This window comes from Sminthopsis crassicaudata, chromosome 2, assembly GCF_048593235.1.
Source record: "Sminthopsis crassicaudata isolate SCR6 chromosome 2, ASM4859323v1, whole genome shotgun sequence".
Lineage (NCBI taxonomy): Eukaryota > Metazoa > Chordata > Mammalia > Dasyuromorphia > Dasyuridae > Sminthopsis > Sminthopsis crassicaudata.
The window spans coordinates 335,156,943-335,173,381 of NC_133618.1; the positions used below are offsets into that span (position 1 = coordinate 335,156,943).

A 16,439-nucleotide genomic window follows, 5' to 3' on the forward strand; every position below is an offset into this window, starting at 1 on the left:
ATAAGTAGTTACAAAGAAATAGCCAGAAAAAGAAAAAAAAAAGTTAACACATATACTCGTAGAGGCCTCCAAGACCAAAGCAAAACATAAAAATCATCTGCTAGCCTTACATTTTCTTATCTGGGCACTGTCTTCTAAGCCTGGAGACTAGCAATAGTCAGAAGATTAATAAGATGTATCACATGATAAATGCTGCAATAACACAGCAGTATACTTTGGGAAGATTTCAGGACTTTAGCAGAAATCAGGCACAGGACACTAGGGTTTATAGGATGAACTCATTGTATTGAAGTTTGGAAATAGCCAGGACTGTCTCTTCTCAGTGTTTACTACAGTGCTTGGTATATCATAATATATATTAAGCATCTATCAAGTATAAAAATGTTTGTTTTTTTTTCCTTTCACTCATAGGACACAGATAAATTTCCCATACTTATATTCAGTATGTACTTTCAGCTAAGGCATTGAAACTTCAAGAAGGTAGGTCTTGGACTATCTTACTATCCTTTTTCTTTTATTTCTTTATATCTTATTTCTCTTTTTCTGATTTACTGCAATGAAGGTAGAATGCTACCTTCTACCTTAATCCTATCTCTTCCTTAATTTTCTCTATTTCTTCCCATCTAGTGTCTAGATGTTCACTAGCAAGAGGATTATGCTAAAAAAAAAAAACCTTGCTCAAACATAATCTAGGCTGATGATAGTGGTGTGGTGGTAGTAAATAGTGACCTTTAACTGAGCTGAGTACTTTATAGATAAGATACACTGAAGACAAAGAGACTTCAAATTGCATTAGTAAAAGCAAAGAAAAGAAAGGCAGGAAATATTGGACAAGTTATTATTTTTTTCTTAATGTTTTTGTTTTTCCCTTTAAAACACTGATGATAAATGATATCACTGAAATAATTCTTATGAACAATAAAACCTCTAAATTGAAACTTATAGTTAAAGTAATTATCAGAAAAAAGAATCTATATTGGATTTTTACTACTAAGTCCATGCAGAAAATGGGATCCAATGACTCTACCTGGGGAAGAAGATTCCTTTATTATCTCTTGGTTGGTTTCCAGATTCTCAGAGACGACTCCTTTGCAGACCTGGCACTGAGAGCGCTGGTGAGAATTCACACAGAGGGCATAGATGGCATACTTCATGGCACAGAATCCCTGGAAGAGTGTCAGGTTCTGACATTGGTTCAGATGGTTGGAGACTGAGACATCAGCTGAATATTAATTTTAAGGAAGGAGAAAAGAAAGAGGTGAAACTGAGGCTCAATTCTTTCACATTCCCAATGGCTACGAGCACAAAAAAAGAGATGGGGAGCTTTTGAATCATTTAGATGTCTCCACACCACTTCTTTTTCCTTTACATTATTTGAGTTAAACATTAGACTTTTTAATTTACTTTTCTCATTACTCCTTAATCACAAAACTTGAGTTTTAGAAGGGACTTCAGAAACCATGTGGTCTTTGTCCTATCCACCCTCTCAAACCTGTTTTCTTTTGTAAGGCACTTCTTGACATTCCTTAAAAATCCTTTCCCATAGTCACTTAATCTAAGAAGTCCACCCATAAGATAACTCCAGAAGATGACTAGAACAGAATTCATATCGTGCTATATCTCTGACAGAGGCATGGTACCATCACTCATCTTTTTTTCCCTAAAGTACATATCTATGTCCTACACATTAGTAGTGCTCAGAATTAAATCACTATACTGAAACGATTTTATGTTTTTATATAGGAAAATAAGATAATTTTAATTTCTTTGTGGATTCGGAGTGGTGGTGATAAAACATTGTATCTCATTTGCAATAGCTCAGATTCACTACTTTAATTTTCCAATGCCCCTTTCTCAGTCCCTATCCTTTTTGACAATACAAGCAATTCAAAAATGAAGCTTCAAATTTTGTTCAATTGGGAAATACATGCTTAGAGAATTTTAAGTTACAGGTTGCTCAATTGTTACTTAAACTGCCACAGAAAGCCCAGAGGTCTTGTGTTTACAATTCTGCTCCAGAGATTTCCAATATCTTAGAGTTCCTATGAAAAGTGAGGAAACCTGACTTCCCTGGCATAGGGAGGATTCATTGCTGTTCTTTCAAGTTCAAAAACACTGTAGGGGACCCCTGTCAGTCTGCCATTTTGAGAAGTCATGGCAGTAAGTCTGGCTTAACCTTGGGGATGGACATGACCTGGACTACCTCTACTTCAACTTACATTGATCCTGTTGTGGATCCTTGATAAGCATTTTCTGCAATAGCTCAAGAACATCTTTCTCCTTAAGAGCAGGAAGGTTTGTGAGGTGATGAAGGGAGTAGAGCACCGAATGGCTGCCTCCACTATGTAAGTGATGCAGGATATCTCTCTCTCTTATGGAAAGGCTGCAAAGAAAAAGTTGAGGAGTGGGAGTTGATTTCATAGTACGAGTAAATATAGTAAGAGAAAACTTGATTTCCTTTCCTCTGGATTTTTCAATTCACTCCTCAGTTCATAGATCTCACCTCTCTTAGCACTGAAAAAGTGCCAGTTCTGGGATGGAACTTAAATCACTACCCACTATCACCGTGATTGCAGGAAATCTTGAAGGATAAACTTATTACTAAGCCTTATAATGTCTGCTGACAAGAAACTCCCCTATAATACAGCACTTCTGACAGGTCCTAGAACAGTGACTAAACAGAGATCACCATTCTCCACCATCCTTCTACTTTTGGAAATCCTGATGAGGTGAGAAGAAGTGAGCATATAATCCCAACTGAGCTGAGATCAGAGAAGAGTTGAGTCAAGATGCTTCTTAGATCAATCTCCTATGGCCAGGATAAAATTAGTTACTATAGGTTCATGCTGAAGAAGGCTAAAAGAGTTGATGGGCAGCACCATCAATAAAGATTTACTGGATATCCCTAATATAGGATGGAGAATTGAACAAGAAAAGGGATCACCTATCTTTACCTGCTTTGCTGCAGACACCACTCTAAGATCTCGACATGTGCTGATAAACCATCACAGGCATCTCTGAGGAGCTTGTCAGACTCTTGATTCTGCTTTCAAATGAGAGAAAGGAGATATGTTGCCTCAGACACCTGGGGACTAAAACTAGAAACCATCCCTATTAAGGCTAATCCTTAAGCCTATAGTTCCAGACAGCTATCATTACTAGAGATAGCCAAGGCTTCACAATGGGAGACTTACCTCAGTCCTGTGAAGAGTTTGCAACAACAACTTGGCTGACTCCAGGCTCTGGCAATGAGTCCATCCTAGAAGCACGAGTAGTTGACTAAGAGGCCTGAATTCTCTATCCAGTAAGCAACTCAGACCTGAAAAGTCTTCTTCCTTCAATAACACTAATGCTGTCACCTATAAGCCAAGAAAATCGTCATAACAAACTGACAAACACATAAAAAAATCTAAATGAACTAGGTTTGAATCACAATGGTGAGAGTTTCTAAATGACAGTATAGGGTTTCTTGGCAATTGCAAGGATGAAGAGGGGAGTGAGCAAGACCAAATTTTAGGTTCTACCAAAAGGAATTGTAGGTTACAAGGAAAAGTTCTTTCTATGCACATAATGTCCTGAATCTCATGAACTCATTGAAAGAACAGGAAAAACAATAGCATCATTTTTCTAGAGTATTCCCAAGACTTTGCTGACATTCTGCTTATTTTAAGAGACATGTGCAAAGTAATCCCATTATGCTGGTGGACTTTAATATAAGTGATTTTCCATGTCAGGAATGCATTCTCTCCTGATTCTTCTGCACCAATCAGGGGCCATGACTTACATGAGACTGTTTCTGATCATCTCCACTTTCCCCAATTATTAATGCTATCTTCTTCCTGAAAATACTTTGTATTAAGATCATAGAGATCTTAATAGAGCTGAGAAGTAATTTAGTCAAATGCTTTCATCTGAAAAATGAAGAAAGTCTCAGAGAGATTAAGTGACTTGAGGTTCCAGAAATGATGGTCCTATGACTCCCAATCCAGCACTCTTTCTACTATGAGAACTTCTCAACTTTGTAATTATTCATTTGACTACAGAGGAACATAGATTCAGTGCAAAAAGATACCTTAGAGGTTATATGGTCCAATCCCTTCATCTTATATATACAGTCAAGTAAATGGCCCATATAAATAGTGAAGTGATTAAAATTCAGGCCTTGAAAATCTGGTTCTCTAATGATAACTTCAACACAATGAAAGCTTCTTATCTTTATAGTCTTTTCAAATACCTAACCCAGGGCCTTGAACAAGACATTTGTTGAATGGTATTATTTATCTCATAGTCAATCATATTTATAATGCCTAGCCTTTATAATAAGTACGTATGCATACTTATTGAATGAACCAAATCTGATAATCAAAGGTGTGAGCTCTCTGGTCTCTTTCCTGGGAGAAGAGGGAAGCACCTGAGCTGAATAAGGAGCAAGACACTGTATAACAGGTTTGAACTTGTTTGTTTTTTGTGGGGCAGTTGGGGTTAAGTGTCTTGCCCAGGCTCACACAGCTAGTACATGTTAAAGGTCTTAGGCTGGATTTGAATTCAGGTCCTACTGACTCCAAGGCCAGTGCTCTATCCCCTGCACCATCTAGCTGCCCCAAAAGGTTTGCACTTGAAGAGAAATTTGGGATAAATTGAGGACAATTTGAAGAAGAATATATCTTTGGTTCCAGCTTCTATGAGAAAAGGTAAAAGAAAAGGAGCAAGGTCAAGGAGGATTAGTGAAGATAAAATTATTAGGATTTGAAGAGACTCAGAAAGGAAAGAAGGTACTAATTGCAGGGCAGAATAAGAAAAGACAGATGGAACAAATTAGAGAGTTAGATAAATTGGCAGAATGCATTGGTTGGGCAGCAAGTTGGTGAAATAGGAAATTGGTGCAAGAGAATAGAGAAAGAGTGTGTGGCTGTGGAATAGTTGATACTAAAGAAAGGAAGATTATTAAGAGACGATAAATAGTTGTAGCATCTTAAAAAGTTCTTAGGAATGTACTATAAATGCCCCAAAGTACTTCAAGAACCACAAAAGGCTAAAATATCACAACTGGTTTGGAAAGCAGGAGAGAGTTCTGCAGTGAATTGCACTGACTGTGCAAATGTTTGCATTTCTGTGCATTTTGTGATGAACAACTGGGACAGACTTAGCTCTTTTCAGGAATATTAAAGTCCAGAATAAGCCAAGGTTGATAAAGGTAAATGTGGACACCAAGAAGAATGGACATGTGAGAATGGACAGGAGTGCTGTTTAAGTTGGAGTGAGAGAAACTAACTACAGAAGAAACAAGTCAATTTTGCTTCTGTTTTCTTTATCCAGAAGAATGACCTGTGGACTGGAAATGACAACTGACAAGAAGCTTCTTATTTTGAAAGTAAGTAAGATGATAGTAAAAGAGCACTCAGTTGTCTTTCATGGATTTTAATCACCTGACCCAGATAAACTGCATCCTTGGATAATAAATTTATAGGTGAAAGGAATGCCTAAATATAGTTTACCTAGTTTTTTTAACAAAACATTTAATAAAATAGTTCAACTTATTCTTGTGGAGAAGACAGAGAGATGAGCATGTAACTGGTTAAATGGACAAATTCAGAGTAGTCATTCCATTAAACATTCAATGTCATTGGCAGGACATCTCTAGGGTCAGAGTGCCCTGAGATCTGTTATTCTCTATGATTCAGAGTAACTCAACTTGCCCATACCACGATCTGCTCCAAGAAGTGTTTGTGGCTACTCAAGCAATAAAAATAGGCCATCTTCCAGGATTGGGTTGTATTAGGATTGGAGAACAGGGTCAGCATTGCCTTCTCAGGATCCAGATGTTCAGATGGAACTAGAAATCAACAATACAGCAGGAGTTACTGTGGAAAAACCAAGACTTCAAGTCCTATGGTCAACTCTAGTTTTTAAACAACTGATGGAAAAGTTCATAACTTCACAATTTTAACTAGGTTTCCCATTTTTCTCTTTGTTCCTTTTTTTTTTTTTTTCCCTGAGGCTGGAGTTAAGTGACTTGCCCAGGGTCACACAGCTAGGAAGTGTTAAGTGTCTGAGATCAAATTTGAACTCGCGTCCTCCTGAATTCAAGGCTGGTGCTCTATCCACTGCGCCACCTCGCTGCCCCTTCTTTGTTCTTAAAAAACCAAAATCCCACCCTTCTTCCCTATTGCTAGTAACTTACTTATCCCTACTACCACTACCTTAGTTTATGAAATGTTGCTTTGACAAAATAATACCCAACACTCCACTCCCTACTATCTATTAATACCTAGCTTTCTTACCAGATTTCATAAGTCTATATAGAAGATATGGACCCAAAAGAAGTGAGCAGACCAGAATTTAGTAAAGGAAAGAATTTGCTTCCCTGGATATACACAGTCAAGAAAAGAAAACTTACCTTTTCCCAAGGTTTTAGAGCCCAATGTTTTTTCCTTCACCTGTTCTGCATAAATATTGCCATATACAGCAATGAGGCTCCAGCTGGTTTTCCTTATCAGACACCCCAAGAGTTGCTCCTCCCGTAGGGGACCACCTTCAGATTCACAAGCTCTAAGCAGCTCCCCACATAGGAGATGCCACTCAATCCCAAGTGGTTCTCCAGGGCAATGAAGTATACGCAGAGTCCCATATATGGCATCAGCTACCTTAGAGGGAATGGGGCTGAGCCCTTTTAGAGACTTTAGTGCTTTCTGAATAAAGTCTATCAAAAGTTTCTGCAAAGGCCAGCCATAGGCTCCTATGCCATTGTCCTCTCCAAGTAAGAGATCCAGCAGGGCTTGTGCCTGTGTGGGTGCCTGCCACAGGAGATCCCAGAGGATGGAAACAGTTTTTGTGCTGAATTGAGGTGCCCAGTTCTCTCTCTTCCTAATGCTGTCAGTCAAAGGCCCTATATCATCTTGTGGTATGGCCTCATACAGCTCCTGTGGGAAAAATAGCTGTCAGAAATGCTTTAAAAAGCTACCACTTTTGTGCTTTTTTCTCCTTTCTTTATTACCAACATAAAATTTGGTTTTTTAAAAATTAATTAATTTTTACAAAAATTTTATGCATAAGTAATTTTCCAGCATTGACAATTGCAAAACCTTTTGTTTCAACTTTTCCCCTCCTTCCCCCTATTCCCTCCCCTGGATGGCAGGTTGACCAATACATGTTAAATACAACATAGAATTTGTTACTAAAACCTGTTCTCTCTTTCAAAATGACTCCTGAAGTCATCCCTTCCTCTTCATTCACAGTTACTGAGGCCTCATCACTTCATTACTCTGACAACTTCCTAGCTAACTTTCCTGCTTTTAGTCTTTCCCCAATCCAATATACCCTACATTGTTTGAGATAAGGATTAGTCTTGTGATTTCATTCATAAAGGGCCCTCTCTCTTCTGTGAATACTAGCACTTAAAATTAGTATTTGGTTTAGCACCTAATTGCTCCAGGTATATTGTCTTATCTCTCCAGTAACCATGGTTTTTATTTTTCTTGTATATTGCATAATATAGTATAGGGCAAGATACATAGTAGTTATTCAATAACAGTTTTTATAGATTCAGAAATGGCTCATGGGGCTGTGGTGCCTCTTCTCATGTAATGTGACAATTTGTTTCCCTTTCTTTTCTAAGAAACAGTCTAGCTAATCTATAAGCAGTGGAGAAAGTAGGTAAAACAAGTAGTTATAAACTTCAGAACATTGGCTAGAATACTTTGACACAGATGTCTCAACCTCAACCTCTCTTGGTTATATTCCAACCAAGAACTTTTTTTTAAATATAGCTTTTTATTTACAAAGCATATGCATGGAGAATTTTTCAACACTGACCCTTGCAAAACCTTCTGCTCCAAATTTTCCCTCCTTCCCTCCACCCCCTCCCCAAAATAGCAGGTAGTGCAATACACGTTAAAATATGTTAAATCCAATATATGTATACATATCTATACAGTCATCTTGCTGCACAAAAAAATCTTAAAAAAAAAACAACAACAAAAAAAAAAACCTAAGAAGGAAAACAGAAATGCAAACAAACAAAATCAAAAAGAGTGAAAATGCTATGTTGTGGTTTGTTAGGATTACAAGGTGATAACTCAGGTTGTCTAAACAATTCTCTAGCTCAGAATTCACACCTTTGGTTCAGGCCTTTGAAAGGAGTTTGCACCTTTGGACTTCTTGGGGGGGAGTTTACATGTTTAAAAGAGTTTGCACCTTTAAGAGGAGCAAGTTCATTGGTTGAAGTATTTCCCGCAGGCCCCTGAGTTCTCACTAGCCCAATCTCTGCTAGGATAGAAGAGGAGGGCAGTTGGGCAAGGAGTTAGTTTATACTGGGAGATTGAGTTTACACAGCAGTCTGGAAGGAGAGTCTAGACTGGGAGAAGAACGAGACTTCCTGGGAGAACTTCAGGGAAGCTCAAGGGATTCAGAGTCAGGATTCAGGAAGAAGAGGATTCAAGATTCTACCTTTGCTCTGGCTGGAGGCTCCAGAAGCTTCCCAAGAAGCCTGCTCACAGAGGAAGATTTTATAGAAAAAAGATCTCCTCCCAGAGAAGGATGATAATTGAAGAGATGATAGAACATTTACATTTTGGTGCCCAAAGTGGGGCAAGGATTTATTCTGAGCCCTTTAGAGGAGTTAGCCCGGACCTTGACATTTTGGCACCCAAACAGGGACTGACAAGATCCTGATTCCAGTGGAAAAGCCTCTGATCCAGGTTTCAGTGGAAAAGTCTCTATGACACAGAAATAAGCATGAGTAACAAGGAAACTTTGTTAAAGAGCTAAAGTAGAATTCCAGTGAAATGGGGCAAATGTTTAGAAAACAGCCTTCTGTTTCTGTTTAAGGAAAATGTTTAGAGAGCATTATCAAGGTTATAAAAAGCCAAGGATTGATTATAATTTTGGAGGAGATTACTGAACTTTTAAAAACTGTACCGATCATATGTCCTTGTTTTTTTCCGGAAAAAGAATTGGATCTAGATTGCCCTCCTGGCAGTTCCAATTACTAGTCTGCCCTAGGCCCAACAGAGTACCTTTGACCACTGACCTTTGCAGTGTCAACTCTACCCGGCTCTCCTCCTCTGAGGCCTTCAAAGGTCTCTGGCCACGATCTCTTGAATCTATAGTTTAATAACTAGTAGCATGCTCAAGAACAGCCACGTGTAATCTTAAAAGCCTTTATTATACCTACTCACATAATGCCCTGACTTGTCAGTTCCCTAGTGAACACCTGGCCTGAAGACCCACATGTTCACTACCAAACTTCTTACCTCTCAGCTATCCATCAGCTTGGCTTGGCTTGGCTACCCCAAGTTAAAGAGAGCGACTGCTGTCTGCAGTGGGCTTATAAAGAGCCTGTGAGGTCACACACACAGCCAATCAGCGAGAGAGTCACCCATTACGAAGGTATCTCAATATGGACAGGATCCCACCCACAAGGCAGTCCTATATCCACAGAGAATACTTCTGGGACGCTCAAATCTCTTGTTGCGCTGTGGCGCCGCCCATTTAAAGGGCCCTTACACTAGATGAATGGGAATTAGTAGGAGAGCTACTAGGAGAACACTATGATTCCAAACCAAACTTAATTTCCAAAGATACACTTCATACCTACAATTTAATCCAAGTGGCTTTAAAAATTTTTAGACTAAAGGAAAAGAAGAAAGAGCCAGAGGGGGAGGATCCAACTAAACTAGGTGAAGAGGATGAATCAGATAACAATGGAGTTAAGTACAATTCTGAACAACAGGAGCATTTCCCATCTCCTCCCTCAATTAACCCTAAAGGGGTGGAGCAAGGAGGAGGGGAAGAGGCAGTGACACAAACAGACAGTGAAGCAGCCTATGACAAGATTAGAAAAAAAGCAATGATTAAGGTTAAGAGATAAGGACAGGATATAAGTGATTTTATATGTGCATATCCTGTGATTGAAGATATTGATTCTTTAAGTCAAAAAAGGAGAAGATATAGACATTTAGATTTGAATAAAATTAAAGATTTGAAAAAAGGTTGTACCCTTTATGGGGTTACAACAGCTTATGTTAAAATGTTACTAGATGGTTTGTCTTATAAAGTCCTAACCCTGAATGATTGGAAATCCATAGCAAGGACATGTTTAGAACCTGGACAAAATCTGTTGTGGCTTGGGAAGTTTCATGAATTATGTAAGATCCAAGTCAGATGCAATTTGGAAAAAGGAGTTAATACACAATTTACTTTTGAGCAATTAGCTGGTGAAGGTCAGTATGGAGAGAATTCAGAACAGATTAAATATATCATGACAGTGTATGAGCAAATTTCTAAGGATGCAATAAAAACTTGGGGTTCCCTCCCCAGACAGAAAGATCGGGAGGAGGCTTTCACTAAAATAGAGCAAGGTCCCAATGAGTCTTTTGTGGATTTTGTGGGGCATTTGCAAACTGCTGTCAAAAAAAATATTGGAGAAAATGTAGCTACAGAAATAATGACCAGACATCTGGCTAAGGAAAATGCCAATGAGATTTGCAAAAGAATTCTATGGGGATTAGACAAAGATGCTCCTTTAGAGGAGATCATAAGATGCTGTGCTACAGTGGGAACAAATACTTTTTACACCCAGACAATGATGAACACGGAAAGACAGGGTCCCTCTTGGCAAAGGACTTCTAGAGAAATTCGTTGATGTTTCCAATGTGGAAAAATTGGGCATCTAAGAGCTCAATGTAGATATGGAGATAGAGTGAGAAGACAGGGTGAGAGAATACCTAAAACTTCATGTCCAAAATGTCACAAGGGCTTCCACTGGGCCTCCGAATGTAGATTGTTCCAGGGAAATGAGAGACAAAGCCCAGTTCCAAGATAGCAATCAAAAGATATGTGGGGCATGATGGCAGCTGAGGTTATACCCAGAGAGCCTTTAGAAGATCAGGATCTGATGTGATTTATCAGCCGAAAAGTAATCACATGGAAGAAAGGGATTACTTGATGAGTCAGCCAAAAGGCAATCAGATAGCAGAAATGGATTACACTTGGGGAGAATACAGGCCTTTTAAATCAACAGGGTTGTGTCCAGTGCAAACAACTCCAATGTAATTGCCAGATGATGAGAAGAGATTTAGAAAGTGGTAAATAGAAGGAAAATAGATAGGTTAACTGCCTCGGAGAGAGGGTTTACTTGTATTTTAACAGACAGAAGGAAATAGATGAAGAAGGAAACAGATGAGTGGCCACAAGCACCTGGAGACAGAAAGAGTAAAACCTCAAAACAAAGGAGAAAATCTAAGAAACATCTGACACTGAAAGAGCATGGCAGATAAGGAGACTGTTAAAGATTCCCTAACACAAGATAAGACTATTAAAGAACTTTAAAACCAGCAGGAATCACTGGATTTCCTAACACAAGATGAGACTAATGGACAATGGACTTATGGACATGTATAAATTCTCAACTAATGATTATTTGATCATGTTATTTGTAACATCACTTCTAGCATGTGTTACTATGTGTTTATGTAATTTATGTAATTATGTGTAATACCTCCCATATTGATGGATTTATGTTTCAAGGTCATGATCACCCTATGTTCTAAATCAAAAGAAAGGGGGAGATGTTAGGTTCTTATTAAGTGCTAAGTCGGTACTTAACAATTCTCTAGTTCACATCTTTAGTTCACACCTTTAAAAGGAGTTCTGAAAAGGAGTTTACACAACCTTTAAAAAGAGCAAGTTCAGTGGTTGAAGTATTTCCCACAAGCCCCTGAGTTCCCACAAGCCTATTCTCTGGGAGGATAAAAGAAGACAACATTGGGCCTGGAGAAGCAGTCTGGATTGGGGAAGAACAAGAGCTGGAGGAGATTCAGAGCCAGGATTCAGGAAGAAGAAGAAGAGGCTGGCTGGAGGCTCCAGAAGCCTCCCAAGAAACCTGCACACAGAGAAAAGAAACCTCCTCCTAGAAAAGGATCACAATATGAAGACAACAGAACTTTACAGTGGTCTCCATTCAGTTACTCTCTCTGGTTGTAGGTGGCTCTCTTTATTACTGAACAACCAAAACTGGTTTGAATCAATTCATTGTTGAAGAGAGCCATGTCCATCAAACTGATCTTCGTATAGTCTTGTTGCCATGTACAATGAAATGATCTCCTGGTCCTGCTCATTTCACTCAGCATCAGTTCATGTAGGTCTCTCCTCGCCTCTCTGAAATCATTCTCTTGGTCATTTCTTACAGAACAATAATATTCCATAACATTCATATACCACAACTTGATCAGCCATTCTCCAATTGATGGGCATCCATTCAGTTTCTAGTTTCTGGCCACTACAAAAAGGGTTGCCACAAGCATTTTTGCACATGAGAGTCCCTTTCCCTCCTTTAGGATCTCTTTGGGATATATGCCCAGTAGTAACACTGCTGGGTCAAAGGGTATGCACAGTTTGATAACTTTTTGAGCATAATTCCAAACTGCTTTCCAGAATGGTCCAATCAAGAACTTAAGGTCCTTAAGGGCAGAGACTGTTTCCTTTTTGTTTTAGCATCTTCATGATCTAGCAAGAGGCCCTGCATATAACAGATGATTAATAAATGTTTGTGGAATTAAATCAAACCCAGACTGATATTAGAGTGAAAAGAACACTGTGTAGCCACTATCTTTAAAGTCAACCTCTCTTAGAGACACCTTAGCAAGGGGAACAACTTTAATAACTGAGAATAGCCTGGGAAAACAAACCTGCAATACAGTTTTTCTTTCTAGTCTTTTCCTCAGAGAAGCTCACCTTAAGGATGTCTTCTGGAATGTTATTTTGTAGATCTTCTGATAGCAAAAGAAACTCTATTCTTCTCCGTAGAGTAGATGGAGGGAATTTCTGGAAGAATTGAAAGAAGAGGCTGAAACAAAGGTTAAAGTCAAAGTTGAAGGCAAACAAACTATGGGTAAATTTCTCACCTGAAGTAGTCTATATGTTGAGGTTAGGCCGATATAAAGTACACTTAATGGAGTAAAACTAGCAAGATCAGAATTGTATGCACACTAAACATAACAATATTATGGAAAAAAACTGGAAAGAAAGGAAAACAGGGCCAAAGATGACAGAACTTTAAGACAGGTCTGAATGGAGATAAATAACAGAAGCAACTTGTATGTTTATTTGTTAATCATTTATTGGGGCATACAGAATCTCCAAAGTCATTAAACTCTATATATTGTATGATCCAAAATGTCACTAACTAGGCTTATACCCAAAAGATATCAAAGGTTCATACTGTACAAAAATACTGGTAGCATATCTTTTCATGATACTATAGCTATAGCAAAAGCCTGGAAAGTAAGGAGATGCCCACCACTTGGAGAACAGCTAAACAGGTGGTGGCAGAGCACACAGGCTAACCAGATCTCATAATAACTCAGCAGAGGGCCAGTAAAGTTTGATCATCCCCATACCACAAAGGTTAGGCCCAACATAAGTTGTGAATTTCTCTGCCTGGACCCTTTCTTTATGATTAATAAATTCTCATTTTCCTCTTACTCTCTCAATCCCAGTGATACTGAATTTTTGACTGTTTGAGGGAATATTACCACTGCCCCCCCCCCCCGCCTGTCTTTATCTCAAAGCTTCTTGACCTTGTCCTCCCATTCTCTCCTAAATCCCAATCCCTTTTTATGCCTGCAAAGGCTTTCTCCATTATGTGTACTCTTGAGAGAGAGCAAGGATTGTTTTGTCTTTATATTTATATACCCAATACCTAGCACTGTACTTGGCATATAGATGTTTAACAAATGCTTGGTGGTTAACTGAACTCATCCTCTAATGCCTTCTCCATCATATTGCACTATCATTCCTTCTCTTTTTCTAATATTCATTTTCTGGATGCTTTTTTTTTTTTTTTTGAAGCTGGGATTAAGTGACTTGCCCAGGGTCACACAGCTAGGAAGTGTTAAGTGTCTGAGACCAAATTTGAACTCAGGTCCTCCTGAATTCAAGGCTGGTGCTCTATCCACTGCGCCACCTAGCTGCCCCTAATATTCATTTTCTATGTGCTACTGATTCCTTCCCCTGTTGCTTTCAAACATCCCATCCTATCTCATTTCTGCCTTCAGGCTTCCCTGGATTCCTCAAAATTCTTAATTAAATTTCATCTCCCACAGGAAACCTTTCTAAATCTTTTTTTAATTCTAGTGCCTTCCCACTTTTATTTTAATTTATCCTATAAATAGCGTGTTTATATGTAATTTGTTAGCTTGTTTCTCCCTTTTTAGAATGTGAGCCAAGCTTGTTGAAGGCAAGTTTTGTCTTATGCCTCTTTTTGTATCCCCATTTCTTGTACCTGGCACACAATAGGTCCTTACTAAATTGTTACTGATTTCCTGGACCTGGACTCTTCCTATTTGGCCTTTCTCTCTTGAGTTTCTCCCTACTTCAGTTTATATTTCACACAGCTATCAAAATGGTATTCTGTAAGTGCTGACCACGTTATTCCTCTACTCAAACTCCAGTAGCTTTGTGTTGCTTTCAAGATCAACTATAAATTACTTTGTTTGGCTTTTAAAATCTTTTACTAACTGGCCCCAAACAACTGTCCTGTAAACTGCAGTTCTTCCAACCTATACAACCCTGCATCTCTCACTTTGGCATTGACTATCTTCTATGCCTGGAATGGTCTTCCTTCCTCTTCACTTTCACTTCAGAGTCTCTAGTTTTCTTCAGGACTTAAGTGAAGTATTATTGTCTATTGAAGACTTTTCTGAAAGTCCCCAGAAACCAATGGCTTTCCCACAAAACCATCTCATATCTGCCCTTGTATGTACGTACATGTGGTACCTCCCAGGAAGACTGTCAACCACATGGAAGAAACAGTTTTCACTTTTGTTACTATATACTGAGATCCTAGCAGTGTCTGTCACAGGGAAATGCTTGATAAATGTTTGTTAACTGATTGATAATTAAAGGGCTGTCACTCTTTTGCCCAAGTCCCCAATTTAATTCTAAGTTGAACAAATAAGACAAAAGACCACAGTAATCAGCTTCAAACAGTTCGAAAGAGCCCTTTTATGCTGGAATTTCTGTGCTGTATGATGAGAAGCTGATAGGTGAATCGTTCTCTAGCAATTCTGAAGGCTTAAGAAAGTGCTGAATACTCAATTTTTCAGTCCAAATTCCAAAGTGAGTGATTTTCTGTTAGGTTCTAAGCAGTCACATGAGCTGGTGTAAGAATAAGTTGAGTTCAGATCCCGTCTCTGAAATGCTAGTTCTCTAAATCTACATTGGTCACCCACATCAGTAGAAGTTCCTCATTAGATACTGCTTCCACCAGTGAAATCAAAGGTCTACTTGGAAAAAAAGTCACATGTTTTTGGTTCACAATTACGTTTAGCCCAGAGGCATACTTCCTAAATCTTTAAGTTTCACTACCTTTTTCAGTTCAAAATTTAATGTCTTTATCCCCTATTCCCCTCCAGAGAACCACAACCCTGTAAGAATAAATCTGTGTTCTGAGGTGGGTCCATGGACCAATAAAAGATAATAATCCTGATGGCATCTGTTATAGCTCCTTTAAATAGGAAACAATATTAATGGTATGCTAAGCTAAATTAGGAAGCATCTGCCAATATGAAGATGGACATTGGCTTTACCTACTTATCAATTCAAAATACTAAGGGACAAAAGGGAAAAGTTCTTGATGCATAATCATAATTCTTTTTTTTCTTCTATTAAATATACTATTCAAAACTTAATATTAAACTGAATGATTAAAACCAATTCTACTTGATTAACAAGTAATTACATTTAAATTAATTTCAATGCCTACAGTATTCAGTCACCGTCAAAATATTCATCAAAATTCTTTGTACATATATTTTAATTTACTTAACTTATATGACTGTAATTAATATATAGCTTTTCCTTTACTTCAAAGTCTTTTCTATTTGCCTTATTTCATAATGTTTTTTCCCCAGATTTATTTGGCTTTAAAATCTTAATCTTAATGCCAAATAAGTTGGCAATTTTCATATGTAAAGAACAGAAAGAGCATATGAAGCTGTAAATCTCTATTATAACCAACTCACTTTAATTTTTAAGTATATAGATTTAATTCAACATATTTTTAAAACTGTATTACTTGTCTGTTTCTATTATTCATGGGTAACCCTATCACTATTCTCTTTTTTGGAACCCACCCCTATCCTCCACATCCTTCTCCTTGTCCCATGAATGGAAGGGGGGGGGGGGAATTTAAAAAAAAAAAAAAAAAAAAAAGATATGCAGTCAAGCAAATCATATCTCCATATTGTCCATATCTGAAAATGAATATTTCATTATGCACTGTGGGCTCATAATTCTATCAGGAAGTAGATAGTATGTCATCACTGGTCTTTTGGAATATTGGTTTTTGGTCACTGCATTTATCAATTTTTAATCTCTTATTGCAAAGTTGCTTTTCTTCATGATTTTGTTACTATACAAATCATTCTCTGAGTTTTTAC

General features: G+C 38.1%; 1 protein-coding gene across 3 annotated transcripts in view; it reads right to left on the minus strand.

Annotated features, from left to right (window-relative positions):
* Window positions 1-16,439, minus strand: part of ZFYVE26 (zinc finger FYVE-type containing 26) — a 79,073-nt gene that overhangs the window by 51,267 nt on the left and 11,367 nt on the right. For 2 of the 3 annotated variants that reach the window (XM_074290460.1, XM_074290457.1), the window contains exons 4-10: window positions 12,733-12,822; window positions 6,398-6,920; window positions 5,703-5,833; window positions 3,195-3,359; window positions 2,955-3,046; window positions 2,220-2,383; window positions 1,028-1,222 (exon numbers count right to left, since the gene is read on the minus strand). In XM_074290460.1, the coding sequence (XP_074146561.1) occupies window positions 1,028-1,222; window positions 2,220-2,383; window positions 2,955-3,046; window positions 3,195-3,359; window positions 5,703-5,833; window positions 6,398-6,920; window positions 12,733-12,822 (1,360 nt within the window). The remainder of the gene's footprint in view (window positions 1-1,027; window positions 1,223-2,219; window positions 2,384-2,954; window positions 3,047-3,194; window positions 3,360-5,702; window positions 5,834-6,397; window positions 6,921-12,732; window positions 12,823-16,439) is intronic. The other variant, XM_074290458.1, reaches the window with a different exon arrangement.